General features: G+C 40.7%; 2 protein-coding genes across 2 annotated transcripts; one reads left to right on the forward strand and one right to left on the reverse strand.

The window, feature by feature from the left end:
* Positions 1 to 1,263: 1,263 nt before the first annotated feature.
* LOC307201661 (olfactory receptor 6E1-like) lies at positions 1,264 to 2,208 on the reverse strand (the record flags this gene model as incomplete). Its single annotated transcript, XM_079950957.1, has 1 exon — positions 1,264 to 2,208. The coding sequence occupies one exon, from the start codon at positions 2,206 to 2,208 to the stop codon at positions 1,264 to 1,266; it is 945 nt and encodes a 314-aa protein (XP_079807083.1).
* A 6,705-nt stretch (positions 2,209 to 8,913) lies between these two features.
* Positions 8,914 to 9,858, forward strand: LOC307201662 (olfactory receptor 6C74-like; the record flags this gene model as incomplete). The annotated part of the gene is made up of 1 exon (XM_079950958.1): positions 8,914 to 9,858. The coding sequence occupies one exon, from the start codon at positions 8,914 to 8,916 to the stop codon at positions 9,856 to 9,858; it is 945 nt and encodes a 314-aa protein (XP_079807084.1).
* Positions 9,859 to 14,196: the final 4,338 nt, after the last annotated feature.

A 14,196-nucleotide genomic window follows, 5' to 3' on the forward strand; every position in this document is an offset into this window, starting at 1 on the left:
CTGTCCCCCAGATTTGACCTGTGCTTCCATGGACAGCTGTGAGTCCAAAACGGAGCAAGGGACCAAGAAGAGAGGGAAATCTGAGGGAAACTCACAGCACTTAATGCCTGTAGGCATTGGGCCAACCAGATTTCACACACAGAACCTTATCAGATCTATTTCAACATTTATATATGGGACAGCACCTTCCACTATGTCCAAGTACAGCCATCTAGGTTAACAAATGAAGAGCAGGCTAACTTCTGGGACTCTGGGGGAATGATGGATGGACTACACAAGCACCCAGCATCTGGTACCTGAGGCACATTCCTCATACTGTCTAGTAGTAGGGCCAGCTCTGAATGGTTTGAAATATCTTGCTAGTTCTTTAGCTGCAAACTCCTGTTTAATAGATTTTGCTGGCTTTCGACATCATGCCTCAATGCTTCTCCTTTGGAGTCTAATTCTGATAAACGTCTGATTATTTTTCATGACTACATGGCTCACTTTTCCAGTTGACATTGCTGGAGTAAGATTTCAAAATCAATTCTGTACCTGTGGGAAATTATTTATTTATTTGTTTTTAATATGCAAAATCAAATATATATAATACCATAATAATATAATTTGTTACATATAATCAAAAGACAGAAAAAGAATTTTAGTTTATTATTTACTTATCATTTGCTATTTAAAGCCTTATCCTAATTCTGACTGCATAAAGTTCCTTACAGGTCAATGTTATCTTGCAGTTTGTTCCACCCATAGTTAACAAAAGGGGTTCAATTTTTCAATAAATTGATTACTGTGTTGTCTTCTTCCTCACATGTTAACCAGATCTATCAATTTAACCATATGAACATCCTCTCATAACAGCATTAATCTATCAGCCAGAAAACAAAGATTATTCTGACTGCAGCTGATTATCGTACAGGCAGCTTCTTGTAAATGAATGGCCATCTCTCAATGCAGTAAAATAAGTCAACAGTAAACATAACCAAAAGAATAGTTGGCAAAACATAGTCTCTCATTTCATTTATTACATGAATTATCAACTTCCAAAAAGAATGCATGTTTTGCATTTGCAAAAAAAATAAATATTAAATTTCATCTGATTTTTCTTATTTGATTTTTCTAAACAAAGATATATTTTACTCATGTATGGTACTAGAATATAACTGGCATTCAGATATTAAAAGAAATCTAGTATTCCAATTTTGAATGGGTGTCTCCATGATCAGTGCTTAATATTAATGTTTATTCTGATGTCAATTGAACTTCAAATCATCTTGAGTCCTTCCTAATGGCAACAAGTTGTCTACATGCGCCTCTCAAGGCATCCTGGACTTGTGTGTTCCTAAGGCAGTATATGAATGGGACAAGAAGAGGAGCCAGTACAGTGTTCAGAAGAGCCACCCCTTTGCTGTAGTACAATTCACTGTCATGGTTGGGTTTTATGTACATGAAAATGCAACTGCTGTAAGTGATGGAGACCACCGTGATGTGAGAAGCGCAAGTGGAGAAAGCCTTCTGCCTCCCTGAAGTGGATCGGATGCGCATGATGGTAGAGATAATGTGGATATAAGACACAGTATTTACAGACAAGGTCCCAAGGAGGGAGAGGGTAGCAGTGATGAAATTGAGGAGATTCAGCAAACTGGTGTCCGTGCATGCAAGTTTGACCAATGGCCCATTGTCACAGAAAAAATGGTTGATGGTGTTTGGGCCGCAAAAGGGCATCCGAAATAATACAACTGCAGGAACGATGATCAACAACAATGACCCAGCCCAACACCAGAGCACCAGCAATGAGCAGACCCGATTGTTCATGACGGTTGAGTAGCGAAGAGGGTTGCAGATGGCAACATACCTGTCAATGGACATTGCCGCCAGCAATAGGAACTCTGTAGTTCCCAGGACAAAGTGCACAAAGGACTGTGTGAAGCAACCAGCTAGAGAGATAGTCTTCTGGCCAGTAGCCATGTTGTCCAGTGTTTTAGGAAGAATGGCACTGGTATACCCAATCTCCACAAATGCAATGTGTCGTAGGAAGAAATACATTGGGGTGTAGAGCTGTTGATTCACCAGTGTTATTACAATAATCAGTATGTTCCCCATTATCGTCAAAAGGTATACCCCAATTAGCAGGATGAAAAGTATAATTTTAAGTTGATGGTTGTCCGTCAAACCCAACAATATAAATTCTCTCACCATGGTGTTGTTCATCATTGTTGGCACTTCCCTAAAAGGAATGGGAAATCAAACCTTAGAGCTGTGTTAGCCTTTAAAAATAAGCAGATGCTATTCAATCTTAACTCTCTGCAATTGTCTGAGTGTGACTGTTACTAATATTATGGAGAACTGGATCAGACCAGTAGATCTGTTTCAGTCCTTTAGAGACCCTACTCCCAGACTATTTAGATCAGAGATGGCCTTCCAAATATTATTGGACTTAAACCCCCCATCAACCCTGAGGTGGAGTCCAGTGACATGTGAACAATCACAAGTTTACCATCCCTGGAACAGAACCAAAGCAACATATTTTCATTGAACTTGGATGGGTGGGTGGGACACGGGAATTGTCTGCACAGATATGTCCACCAAAGCAGGCCCTTGCCAGTTCCCATCCAAATGCTATTCAAAGACATCTCCATATATGATGCATCACAATAACAATAACCATAGCTAAATCTAAATGATTCTGTGAATAAGCATCTCATATGCAAAATCATCTTCTTTTACAAAAGCAAATACTTTTATTTTAGAATTTTATTCTCTGCCAATAAATGGATGCATTCATCCATAATTTCATTACAAACTTGTCAGGACAGGGAATTGTATTTACTTTTTGCTTAAAATTACCCAGTACAGTACAGATAGATGGCACTATATAAACATGTCCACCAGAGTTATTTTAATGGGACATTTGGTAGTCCACATGTCGCAGTATTAGTGATTTAAACACACAAGGTGATTTAAGACGCAAAAGAACACTATTAGGACTCACAGCCTTGGCAGTACCTTCAGTAAGCCATTGTTTCGAAGTGGAACTAGACTGATAGTGACACCAAGTAATTATGTGTCAGATGTACAAACCTGCAGCTTAATTTATCCTCTGCTGATACTGAATGGAAGGGCAGGATTGAATCAATGATAAATAAATACGAATGCATATATTTAAAGCTCTAACAATCTACTGTATCCACTAAACTCCTCCCTTTTATATTAGGGTTGGGGAATCTCAGGTGGCCCTCCATGGTTCACTTTTTGGCCCCCAGAAATCTCCACAGGCTTCACCCTCAGCAAAGACCACAGCCTGCCTCCCATCCCACAAATGTTTTCGGTTTGGAAAAATGTGACCTTAAACTCTGATAATGACTCTTGCTTGTCTAGTTGGATACTTTGCATCACCAAAGGCTGTAGCAAAGTACTCACCTCTTAGCATCAACTTAGAAAAGGGGGTGGTGTTATCATTTGTATAGATGAAAAGTTGGTTGCTAGAACTTTCAGGCCATGGTGATGACGCTGACATTCTTCCACTAACCAGGGAGATTGAACAATTGTAAAGGTTTCACTCCTTAAGCCTATTTTTTGTGTGGCCTCTGAACATGCCACATCTTTAACACCTTGCCAAAGAGTCTTTGCTGTCTTGGCTCACAGACTAGTGACCTCGGCGATATTTTGCTACACACATTTTTCTTTGCCCCAGAAGTGATCACTGAAGCAACCTGGCTCATGTCCTTAAGTGCTGGTTTGTGTCCCTAAGCACATCTCACAAGAGATATTCAGTCTTTGCTCGCTAACAATACACAGTAGACATAAATGTTGCTTCTCTAAGGTACAACAAACTTATTGTGCATCATATGAAATAAGGTCAGGCTGAAACCAATTTTGTGTGTGGGCTTCATATAGGAACCTGGTTGGCTGTTGTGGGAACAAGTTACTGGGCCACGGGGGACTTTGGCCTAATCTGGCATTGTTCTTCATAGAACTATCATATTTTGGAAAGCCAGATACAGGGCATGACCCCGTAAATAGTAAATAGTAAATAGTAAATAGTAAATAGTAAATAGTAAATAGTAAATAGTAAATAGTAAATAGTAAATAGTAAATAGTAAATAGTAAATAGTAAATAGTAAATAGTAAATTTTGTTGTTTAGTCGTTTAGTCGTGTCCGACTCTTCGTGACCCCATGGACCAGAGAACGTCAGGCACTCCTGTCCTCCACTGCCCCCCGCAGCTTGGTCAGACTCATGCTGGTAACCTCGAAAACACTATCCAACCATCTCGTCCTCTGTCGCCCCCTTCTCCTTGTGCCCTCCATCTTTCCCAACATCAGGGTCTTCTCCAGGGAGTCTTCTCTTCTCATGAGGTGGCCAAAGTACTGGAGCCTCAGCTTCACAACCTGTCCTTCCAGTGAGCACTCAGGGCTGATTTCCTTCAGAATGGAGAGGTTTGATCTTCTTGCAGTCCATGGGACTCTCAAGAGTCTCCTCCAGCACCATAATTCAAAAGCATCAATTCTTCGGCGATCAGCCTTCTTTATGGTCCAGCTCTCACTTCCATACATCACTACTGGGAAAACCATAGCTTTAACTATACGCACCTTTGTTGGCAAGGTGATGTCTCTACTTCTCAAGATGCTGTCTAGGCCTGTCATTGCCCTTCTCCCAAGAAGCAGGCGTCTTTTAATTTCGTGGCTGCTGTCACCATCTGCAGTGATCATGGAGCCCAAGAAAGTAAAATCTCTCACTGCCTCCATTTCTTCCCCTTCTATTTGCCAGGAGGTGATGGGACCAGTAGCCATGATCTTCGTTTTTTTGATGTTGAGCTTCAGACCATATTTTGCACTCTCCTCTTTCACCCTCAATAAAAGGTTCTTTAATTCCTCCTCACTTTCTGCCATCAAGGTTGTGTCATCTGCATATCTGAGGTTGTTGATATTTCTTCCGGCAATCTTAATTCCGGCTAGGGATTCATCCAGCCCAGCCTTTTGCATGATGAATTCTGCATATAAGTTAAATAAGCAGGGAGACAAAATGCAGCCTTGTCGTACTCCTTTCCCAATTTTGAACCAGTCAGTTGTTCCATATCCAGTTCTAACTGTAGCTTCTTGTCCCACATAGAGATTTCTCAGGAGACAGATGAGGTGATCAGGCACTCCCATTTCTTTAAGAACTTGCCATAGTTTGCCATGGTCGACACAGTCAAAGGCTTTTGCATAGTCAATGAAGCAGAAGTAAATGTCTTTCTGGAACTCTCTAGCTTTCTCCATAATCCAGCGCATGTTTGCAATTTGGTCTCTGGTTCCTCTGCCTCTTCTAAATCCAGCTTGCACTTCTGGGAGTTCTCGGTCCACATACTGCTTGAGCCTTCCTTGTAGAATTTTAAGCATAACCTTGCTAGCGTGAGAAATTAGTAAATAGTAAATAGTAAATAGTAATGATGGTGCTGTGGTGTTGTGGCCTGCCATCACCAATTGCAGCCCGAGGGAATCAAGAGACCTGAGAACTCTCTTGCCAGCTGGAGGACTTGAATTTGGCCCACCTGCCATTGGCATCTTGATGGGGAGGGGGCTGTCACACGGTGTTGGTGAGTGGGGAACCAAACATAATGGATACATAGACAAAATTGACATCACCTCCCCAGCACTGTGATGGATCCTGCTCCTACAGGGTGACTGTGGTGGGTCATCTGCATCCCTGATTCCTATTGGTTGGGTAGTGGACAGGGGCATGAAAATAACATAATTGGAAATTTAAAACAAAAGTCTATATGCCAGATCTGAAGTATCTGCAGTGGCCTCAAAGGGACAGGACACACTCCCCAAAACAAATCTATGTTCAATGGACCCTTTGTATGGGGGGGGGGGTGTTAGGAACCAGGCAGCACAACTCCATACATCCAAATGGGTAACGTATATATGGTAGACCCCCCACCCGCAGGCATAGCTTACACAATACCATAAAACAAACAAAAATTAATATAAAATTTGTTTATGAGAAATTGATATCAAGTGATATAAGATTTATATCAAAAAGTGGGAATTTGAGGAAAAGGGGTGAGGTTTCTGCTACTTTAGGTCTGATGACTAGTAACCCCTTTATTTTGCTTCCCATCCCTGCTGTAGATAAGATAAAAAAAGATCAAATGTTAAGTGGCTTTTCTGTTCCTTCAGGAACCAAAGCGAAGGTCCCTAGAGCATCATGATGAACTAAGAGCTAATATCCGTCGCGCTAAATGCTTGCTTAGGGACATGAAGCTGCACCATTGCCTATAAGATGTTGCGTCTGAGAAGTAAAGACTGAATATCCTTTGCACTATCTGCTCAAGGACCTGAATGGGTACAATGGAGATAGTCAGGCAATAACATTACGGAGATTGCTGGAATGCAGATTGCTGAGGAAATACTTATGGTCCTTTGGTTTTGCTTAGACAGAAAGAGAAGGTCTCTCCTTCATTGGACCTGAGAGGTCATAGCTCCATGGCAGAGCACATATTGCATGCAGAAGGTCCCAGGTAGGCAAAATGGGCCTTTTTTCATTCCATGTTGAATTTGCACATATCGCCCTGATCCAGTAGGCTATTCTTACATTGTTATGGTTTTATGTTCCTATGTTCTTAAGACCTTGCTTTTATTCTTCAGAGAGAAGAATGTAGATGCAAAACTTTTGGAAACCAGGAAAAGTGGATGTGAACATTTCAGTTAGGTCAGTTGGTTAGAAGGTAAAGGTAAAAGGTAAAGGTCCCCTGGATGGTTAAGTCCAATCAAAGGCAACTATGGGGTTGTGGTGCTCATCTTGCTTTCAGGCTGAGGGAGTCGGCGTTGTCCACAGACAGCTTTCCGGGTCATGTTGAGGCATCTAATCATAAGCCTGCATTTTTATTAAAGCTTATATGTTTAATCAGGGCTTGTATTTTAAAATGAGCTTAAAGATTTTCAAATGTTCATGCCAGGCAGAAGAACAGCTGCCTAAGAACCTTGGCAAAATGTTTTTACTCCTAGACAAGGGGGCCCCCTGATTTATAGCAGAAAACAATTCTCAAAGTCGTAAAAAGGGAATTACAGGCTGAGAGCCAAGGTTACACTGACCCTACAAATTAAGGGTGGATAAATAGTAAAATGAGCCATATCTTCTTCCTAAGGTTAAAAAGGTCAAGAGCAGTGAAAAAGCAACTGGTCTGGCTGGCAGAAAGAGAACATTTTTGGGAAGTCTTTTCTAAAGCTGTTTCTTTCTTAAACTAAGATCCTTTTAAGATTTCTTTTCCTTTTAAAAGGTTATTTATGTATTAAATATATTAGCTTAAATATAATTATGCAAAGGATTTAAGAAATGCTAGATTCTTATTTCATATAGTTGGAAGAGATCACAGGGGCCATCAGCCACCGGCCTCCTGCCAGACAGGAGACGCCATCGAGCACTCCTGATATATGGTTGTCAGGCCTTTTGTTTAGAAACCTTCAAATGAAGGAGATCTCTCAATGTTGATGTGAACTCAAAATCCTTGACATATGTTTAAGATAAAAATTCAAGATTAACCATCTGTTTTGGAAGGCAATAGGGCAAGGAGGGCAAGAGGTGAGCTGGTAATTAAGATTCCTTGTTGAGACACATGTAAGATATATTACTACTTATTTGTCATTTATAGATAGAAGAATATATAGCTTTTTGATTCCCATAAAAGGGCAAGAGGAAATGGGTGTATCTTTTGTGATTGGTTCTAGCAAATAGCCAATAGGAATTTCAACCAGGCTGATTGGACAGAGGCAGCCACAGGAGGAGCAAGGGGGCTGGATTAAGGAAATATAAGTGCTGGCCAGAATGGCAAGAGGCCAGGCCAGAGCTTGGTAACCATATACCACTGTGCCTCATATTTATTTGTCTGACAAATAAATTACTATTTTAATTTCTCTATTGCTGCGTTGAATATTTCATTCCAGCTAAGTGTTAACCACAAGCAGGGTGCTACAATGTGGCCAGCATGACTAAGCTGCTTCTGGCACAACAGAACACCTTGATGGAAAGCAGAGCCCCCAGAAACGCCATCGACCTTCCCGCTGCAGCAGTACCTATTTATCAACTTACACTGGTGTGCTTTCGAACTGCTAAGTTGGCAGGAGCTGGGACAGAGCAACAGGAGCTCAGTCCATTGCAAGGAACATGGTCATGGGTTCAATGTCCATATGGGCCTCCTGCATTGCAGAGGATTGGACAAGATGACCCTCAGGGTCAATTCCATCTCTACAATTCTATGATTCTATGATCTTCCCGTTAATGTGAAGTGCAAGAGGTGTGCAGTTTACTCTGGTTTCTCTTCAGATTGTATGAATCTTTGGCCTTTGCTGAAAATTTACTATTGAGTGTCAATGGAGATGACTTTAAACTTGTATTTAAATATTGTGATCCAAAATCAGTTACTGCATAGAAAATAGGACATTCTTGTTTTCTTTCTTGGTAATTAATGTGAAGCATATGATTATTTAAAGCACTGTTTAAAAGTGGCATTTTTGTGTCTGCACTGTCTTTTGCTATCAAATTGCATGTGATGAGCCAGAGTATGCCAAACTAGATGACTTGAGAAAGATGTGAGGAAAGCATTCTGATTCTGACTTAACTGAAAAGCAGGTTGAGGGGCTGTGGTCAGGGGGAGAAAAGTGGTGTAGACAGAGGTACCACAACTCTGGTTACAAAGTTCTAGAGGCTAACTAAGAATGGACATGGCTTAGCATCTAAACTAAAGATGGATCTGGGTCTGTTCCAGCAAATCACCTATTGAATCTCCTAGCAACTGTACAGCAGAGACCTGATAGCAAAACAAACAAACAAACAAACAAACAAACAAACAAACAGCTACTTGAATTTAAAATGACTTACAGACATTGAATCCAGACTCTTCATTTCTCTTCATTTTACTTCTAGGAAAGTGCCAACAATGAGGAACAACACCATGGTGAGAGAATTCACACTTTTGGGATTTACAGACAGCCGACGAGTTGAAATTTCCCTTTTTACCCTCCTGCTTGGCATGTACTTTTTGACAATAATGTGGAACACTGTGATTATCACAATCACACTTGTGAATCAACAGCTCAAAATCCCAATGTACTTCTTCCTAAGAAACTTCGCAGTCTTGGAGATTGGATTTACCAGCACTGTCCTTCCGAAAGCATTGGGCAATATGGCCAATGGCCAACAGACTATCTCTCTACCTGGTTGTTTCCTACAGGTGTATCTATACCTGAGTGTGGGAACCACAGAGTTCCTTATGCTATCAGTCATGTCCATTGACAGATATGTGGCGATCTGCAACCCTCTTCGCTACTCAACCATAATGAATCATCAAACTTGCTCATTGCTGGTGCTCTTCTCTTGGGCTGGAGGATTTTTGCTCATGATGGCTCCTGCAATTACATTATTTCAATTGTCCTTTTGTGGCCCACATGCTATAGATCATTTTTTCTGTGACATTGAACCACTGATTAAACTTGCATGCGGGGACACAAGTCTCCTGGAACTCTTGTTTCTCCTCAGTGCTATACTCTGTCTCCTTGGCACCTTGGCCATAAATATTGTCTCATATATCATTATTATTTTCACCATTTTGTGCATCCCATCAACCACAAGGAGGCAGAAGGCCTTTTCCACTTGTGCTTCTCACATTATAGTGATCTCAATCACTTATGGCAGCTGCATTGTCATGTACATTAAACCCAGAGGCACAGGTGAATTAGCATATACCAAAGGGATGGCTCTTCTTAACACTGTTGTATCTCCTCTTCTGAATCCCTTTGTTTATTGCCTGAGGAACAAACAGTTCCAGGATGCCCTGAAGGCTGGATTTAAGGCACTTGTTGGATTTCCTAGGACAAGGGAATAGAAAGGACCTCAAATCACACATGAAAATCAGAAATCAACTTTGGAGCAAATTGGAAAAGCTTGCATTCCCTGGATTTCTTTCAGGGGTGAATATCAATCGGAGACTGATGTTGTGTGTCAGAGAATGTCTAATATGGTCCATGCAGAGGTGGATTTAGGGGAGCATGACTTGCTCAGTCACACTTGATGCAGAGCCTCAGGGGCTCCACAGTGGGGCATGGCAATGATGATGTAGAATGGAATAATGGGAGAGATGGGAGAACACAGAATTTTGGCATCACACTGTGTGCTACTGAAATTTGAGAGCCTAGGGTCCACCACTGGTCCATGTCAGCTGTTTCAATTTACACTGGTGTTTAAGAGGATCCTATTTATGTGCCATGTGAGAAGCTTTAAAATATGGAATTTTTGTAATGTTTCTTTGCATTTTTGTAACATGTTTTGAAAGTAAATCACATAGAAGAGATTTTTTGATGTATGAAAAATGCGAAATAAATAAAATAAATAAAGCTATGTAGCCTGACTGTACTGTATTTATTACAGAAGGGCCCTAACTCAGGGGTGGAGCACTTGCTCTGTATGAAGAAGGTCTGAAGTTCAACCTCAGACATCTCTTTTTGACATTTTTTTTACTGATCTCCCCAAAAATTTACAAATTCACTTAAATTTCAATATATATATTTTCTTAAAATTTTGACTTCCCATCCTTAATTCCATGTTTTTGTTCCCACCTTATACCTACTGCTTTATATAGCATACTTTTATCTAATACAATCATTCTCTATTTCACCTATCTATCTATCTATCTATCTATCTATCTATCTATCTATCATCTATCTATCTATCATCTATCTATCTATCTATCTATCATCATCTATCTATCTATCTATCTATCTATCTATCTATCTATCATCTATCATCTATATCATCTATCTATCATCTATCATCTATATCATCTATCTATCATCTATCTCTATCTATCTATCTATCTATCTATATCTATCTATCTATCTATCTATCATCTATCTATCTATCATCTATCTATCTATCTATCTATCTATCTATCTATCTATCTATCATCTATCTATCTATCATCTATCTATCTATCTATCTATCTATCTATCTATCTATCTATCTTCATTTTGTTTTATAATTTAGAATATTCATTTAAACAACATTAAAATATCCATGACTTCCCTTCTTCTCGTTCCATGGTTTATTTTGCATATCATAAATCCCTGCATATTTTACATAAACTAAACCATTCAGTATTCCATTATTACATCCATCAAAACATATTTACACTATTGAATTTATCTTAATGCTGCCCATGTTTTCAAGTGTACACAATTTCCTCTCATATATTCAATAAACATTTTCCAGTCTTCTTTAAATGAATGTTCTTCTTGTCCTCTCATTCCATATGTTAGGTCCATAAGCAGCATATATTCCATCAGTTTAAGTTGCCATTCGTCTTTAGTTGGGACCTCACTTGTTTTCCATTTTTGGCCTAACAAAACGTGGCCTGTAGTATGGCCTATATAAATAACCTTTTTTTGACACTTGGGAATTTCTGTCTGAATTATCCCCAGCACTCCGGGGGTTTTTTGGGGGAAAGTACTTTTAAACATTCCCCCCCCCCCAATTCATTATGGATTATTTCCCAATCCTCTTTTACCTGCTGCTCATAATTCAAACCTTGCCTTCATTTTAATTTGACTGTAACAGTTCTTCAAATACTCCCTGTAGCGTTTGCCTCCTACGTGGATCATAAGGAAAGGGTTAAAATGAGTGTGATGCGATTGGCCAGTGGAAACTGATAGGGGGAGTTAGAGTGAGAGTGGGAGTTGTGTGAAAGTCAGTTGAGAGTTGGGAGTTGGAGAAGGAAGAGGGAGGAATAGGCAGTGGGATGGTCGAGTTGTGTTGTGTGTGTGAGAGAGAGGAATTGTTAGGTGGAGTCAGATAGTTAGTTGGGATAATCAGTTTGAAGTTGTTAGGAACGAATAGGACAGTTAAGGAACTAAGATTAAGAAACTGCCAAGAAAAATTAACGGAAACCATAAGCTTGTTCATGCCTATAAAATAAACTTGATTATTTGTTAATGTTAACAACTGACTGGACTCCGTGTGTACCCGTGAGAAACGGGTTGGTGGCAGCGAAGAAAGCAATTACAGTGGTGACACAGGGTCAATAGGCCATCAAACGTCTGGGGACCCTGTGTGATCGCCACACTCCCCAAAGGGTCTCCACCCTTCCGTGAACAGTTCAGCTCTTTTTTATCTCTTATTTTTCCTGTCAGTCTTGCCATTTCCACACAGTCCATTAACTTTTGAAGCCATTCCTCCTTGGTTGGTTCTTCTTCTTTCCATTTCTGCATGTACAGGATTCTGGCTGCTGTTGTTTCATACATATTTACAACCTCGGGTATCTCCAGTTTGGGCTGAAAGAGAAACCCCTGTCTGAAATCCCAGAGGGTTCATTGCTACTCAGTACATTGCTACTCATTACGGTGGTACCTCAGGTTAAGAACTTAATTTGTTCTGGAGGTCCGTTCTTAACCTGAAACTGTTCTTTATCTGAGGTACCACTTTAGCTAATGGGGCCTCCCGCTGCCGCAGCGCGATTTCTGTTCTCATCCTGAAGCAAAGTTCTTAACCCGAGGCACTATTTCTGGGTTAGCGGAGTCTGTAACCTGAAGCGTCTGTAACCTGAAGCGTCTGTAACCCGAGGTACCACGGTATAGAATACTGAGCTGGATGGACCAATCTTACCAGGTAGGGAAGTTGGTACCTTCTGTATCCAGAACAGATGCTCTGCTACTGAAAAGATGCTTGAAAACTGCCTCAATTTTACAAAGGTGTTTGCGGCATCAAATGCTTACATATTCCTCAAAATGTGGTTGCCGGTTGGCTACTCTGAATGGGATGGTGGTGGTACGCATACAACAGCTACAGACAGATTCAGGTCTACCTGACTGTAGAGCGTTTTGAAGCTCTAACAATCAGATACCGATTCAGCACAAGTTGGCACAATTCAGACTGAGCCTTTTTGATATCCAGACAAATTATGAACTAGTGTTCCATGGTGGCTGTCAAACACTGTCAAGCATCAAATGGCAGCTAACAGATATGCAAACTAATTCATTGGCTAAAAAGCACACCTGTGGTGTGGTGTGGTGGTTAGAATGTTTAGACTGTTGGACTAGGACCTGAAAGTTCAGGGTTCAAATCCCACTTAGCAATGAAACTCCCTGGGTTCCTTGGTAGAGAAAATTAACCTCAGCCTGCTCGACCTCACAGGGTTATTAGGAGAGCAACCCTGTGAGGTAGGGTTAGGCTGAGAGCCAATGAATGGCTCAATATCACACAAGGGGTTTCATGGTTGAGTGGAAATTAGAACCCTCATCTTCCAGGATCAAGTGAAACCATTTTAGTGTTAACCCATGTCTGTCCTCCAAAAATATGAATCTTCATGAACCATTGATGAAAATGAGAACCCACAAATCGAATAGTGGTTGACATAGTTCCATAGACTACAGATGCCCTTGGCTCAGAGTATGTAACTCTGATCTGTAACCACAATTAAATTTCACTCATTTCCATTCTATCTGAGCAGGACAGGGGCATTTGGGAGACGTTAGCAGGGACCTCCAGGGTTGGGATGTCTGTTATTTTGTCCATCCTGTCAAATATATGAATGTATATTTGGTGGGTGAGGATGATTTTCTATGTTTTGTTTCTGAGTTTTAGTTTGGTGCTATATAAGAGGACACCTGGCTTGCCATTAGTACTCGTGAAAAAGATCTAAGGATCTTAGTAGACCACAAGTTTAATATGAGTCAACAATGTGATGCAGCAGCAAAAAAAAAGGTAATGCTATCCTAGGCTACAGCAACAGAAGTCATGCTGGCCACATGACCCGGAAAACTGTCTGCGGACAAACGCTGGCTCCCTCGGCCTGTAAAGCGAGATGAGCGCCGCAACCCCAGAGTTGTCTGTGACTGGACTTAACTGTCAGGGGTCCTTTACCTTTACCTTTACATTATTATTATTTCCACTATCATACACATCAACCACAAGGAGGCAGAAGACTTTTTCCACTTGTGCTTCTCACATCATAGTGATCTCAAACACTCATGGCAGTTGCATTTCCAGTTATATAAAACCCAAAGGCACGGGTGAATTAGCATTTACCAAGGGGGTTTCTCTTCTTGACATGGTTTTGTTTCCCCTTCTGAACTCATTTGTTTACTGCCTGAGGAATAGACAGGGTGCCTTGTAATCTGGCTTTAGACAGCGTGTTGGGTTTGTAGCAACTCAAGGTGCTTGAGCTCAAACA

Source organism: Podarcis cretensis (assembly GCF_951804945.1).
Source record: "Podarcis cretensis genome assembly, chromosome: 13".
In the NCBI taxonomy this organism is placed as follows: Eukaryota; Metazoa; Chordata; class Lepidosauria; order Squamata; family Lacertidae; genus Podarcis; species Podarcis cretensis.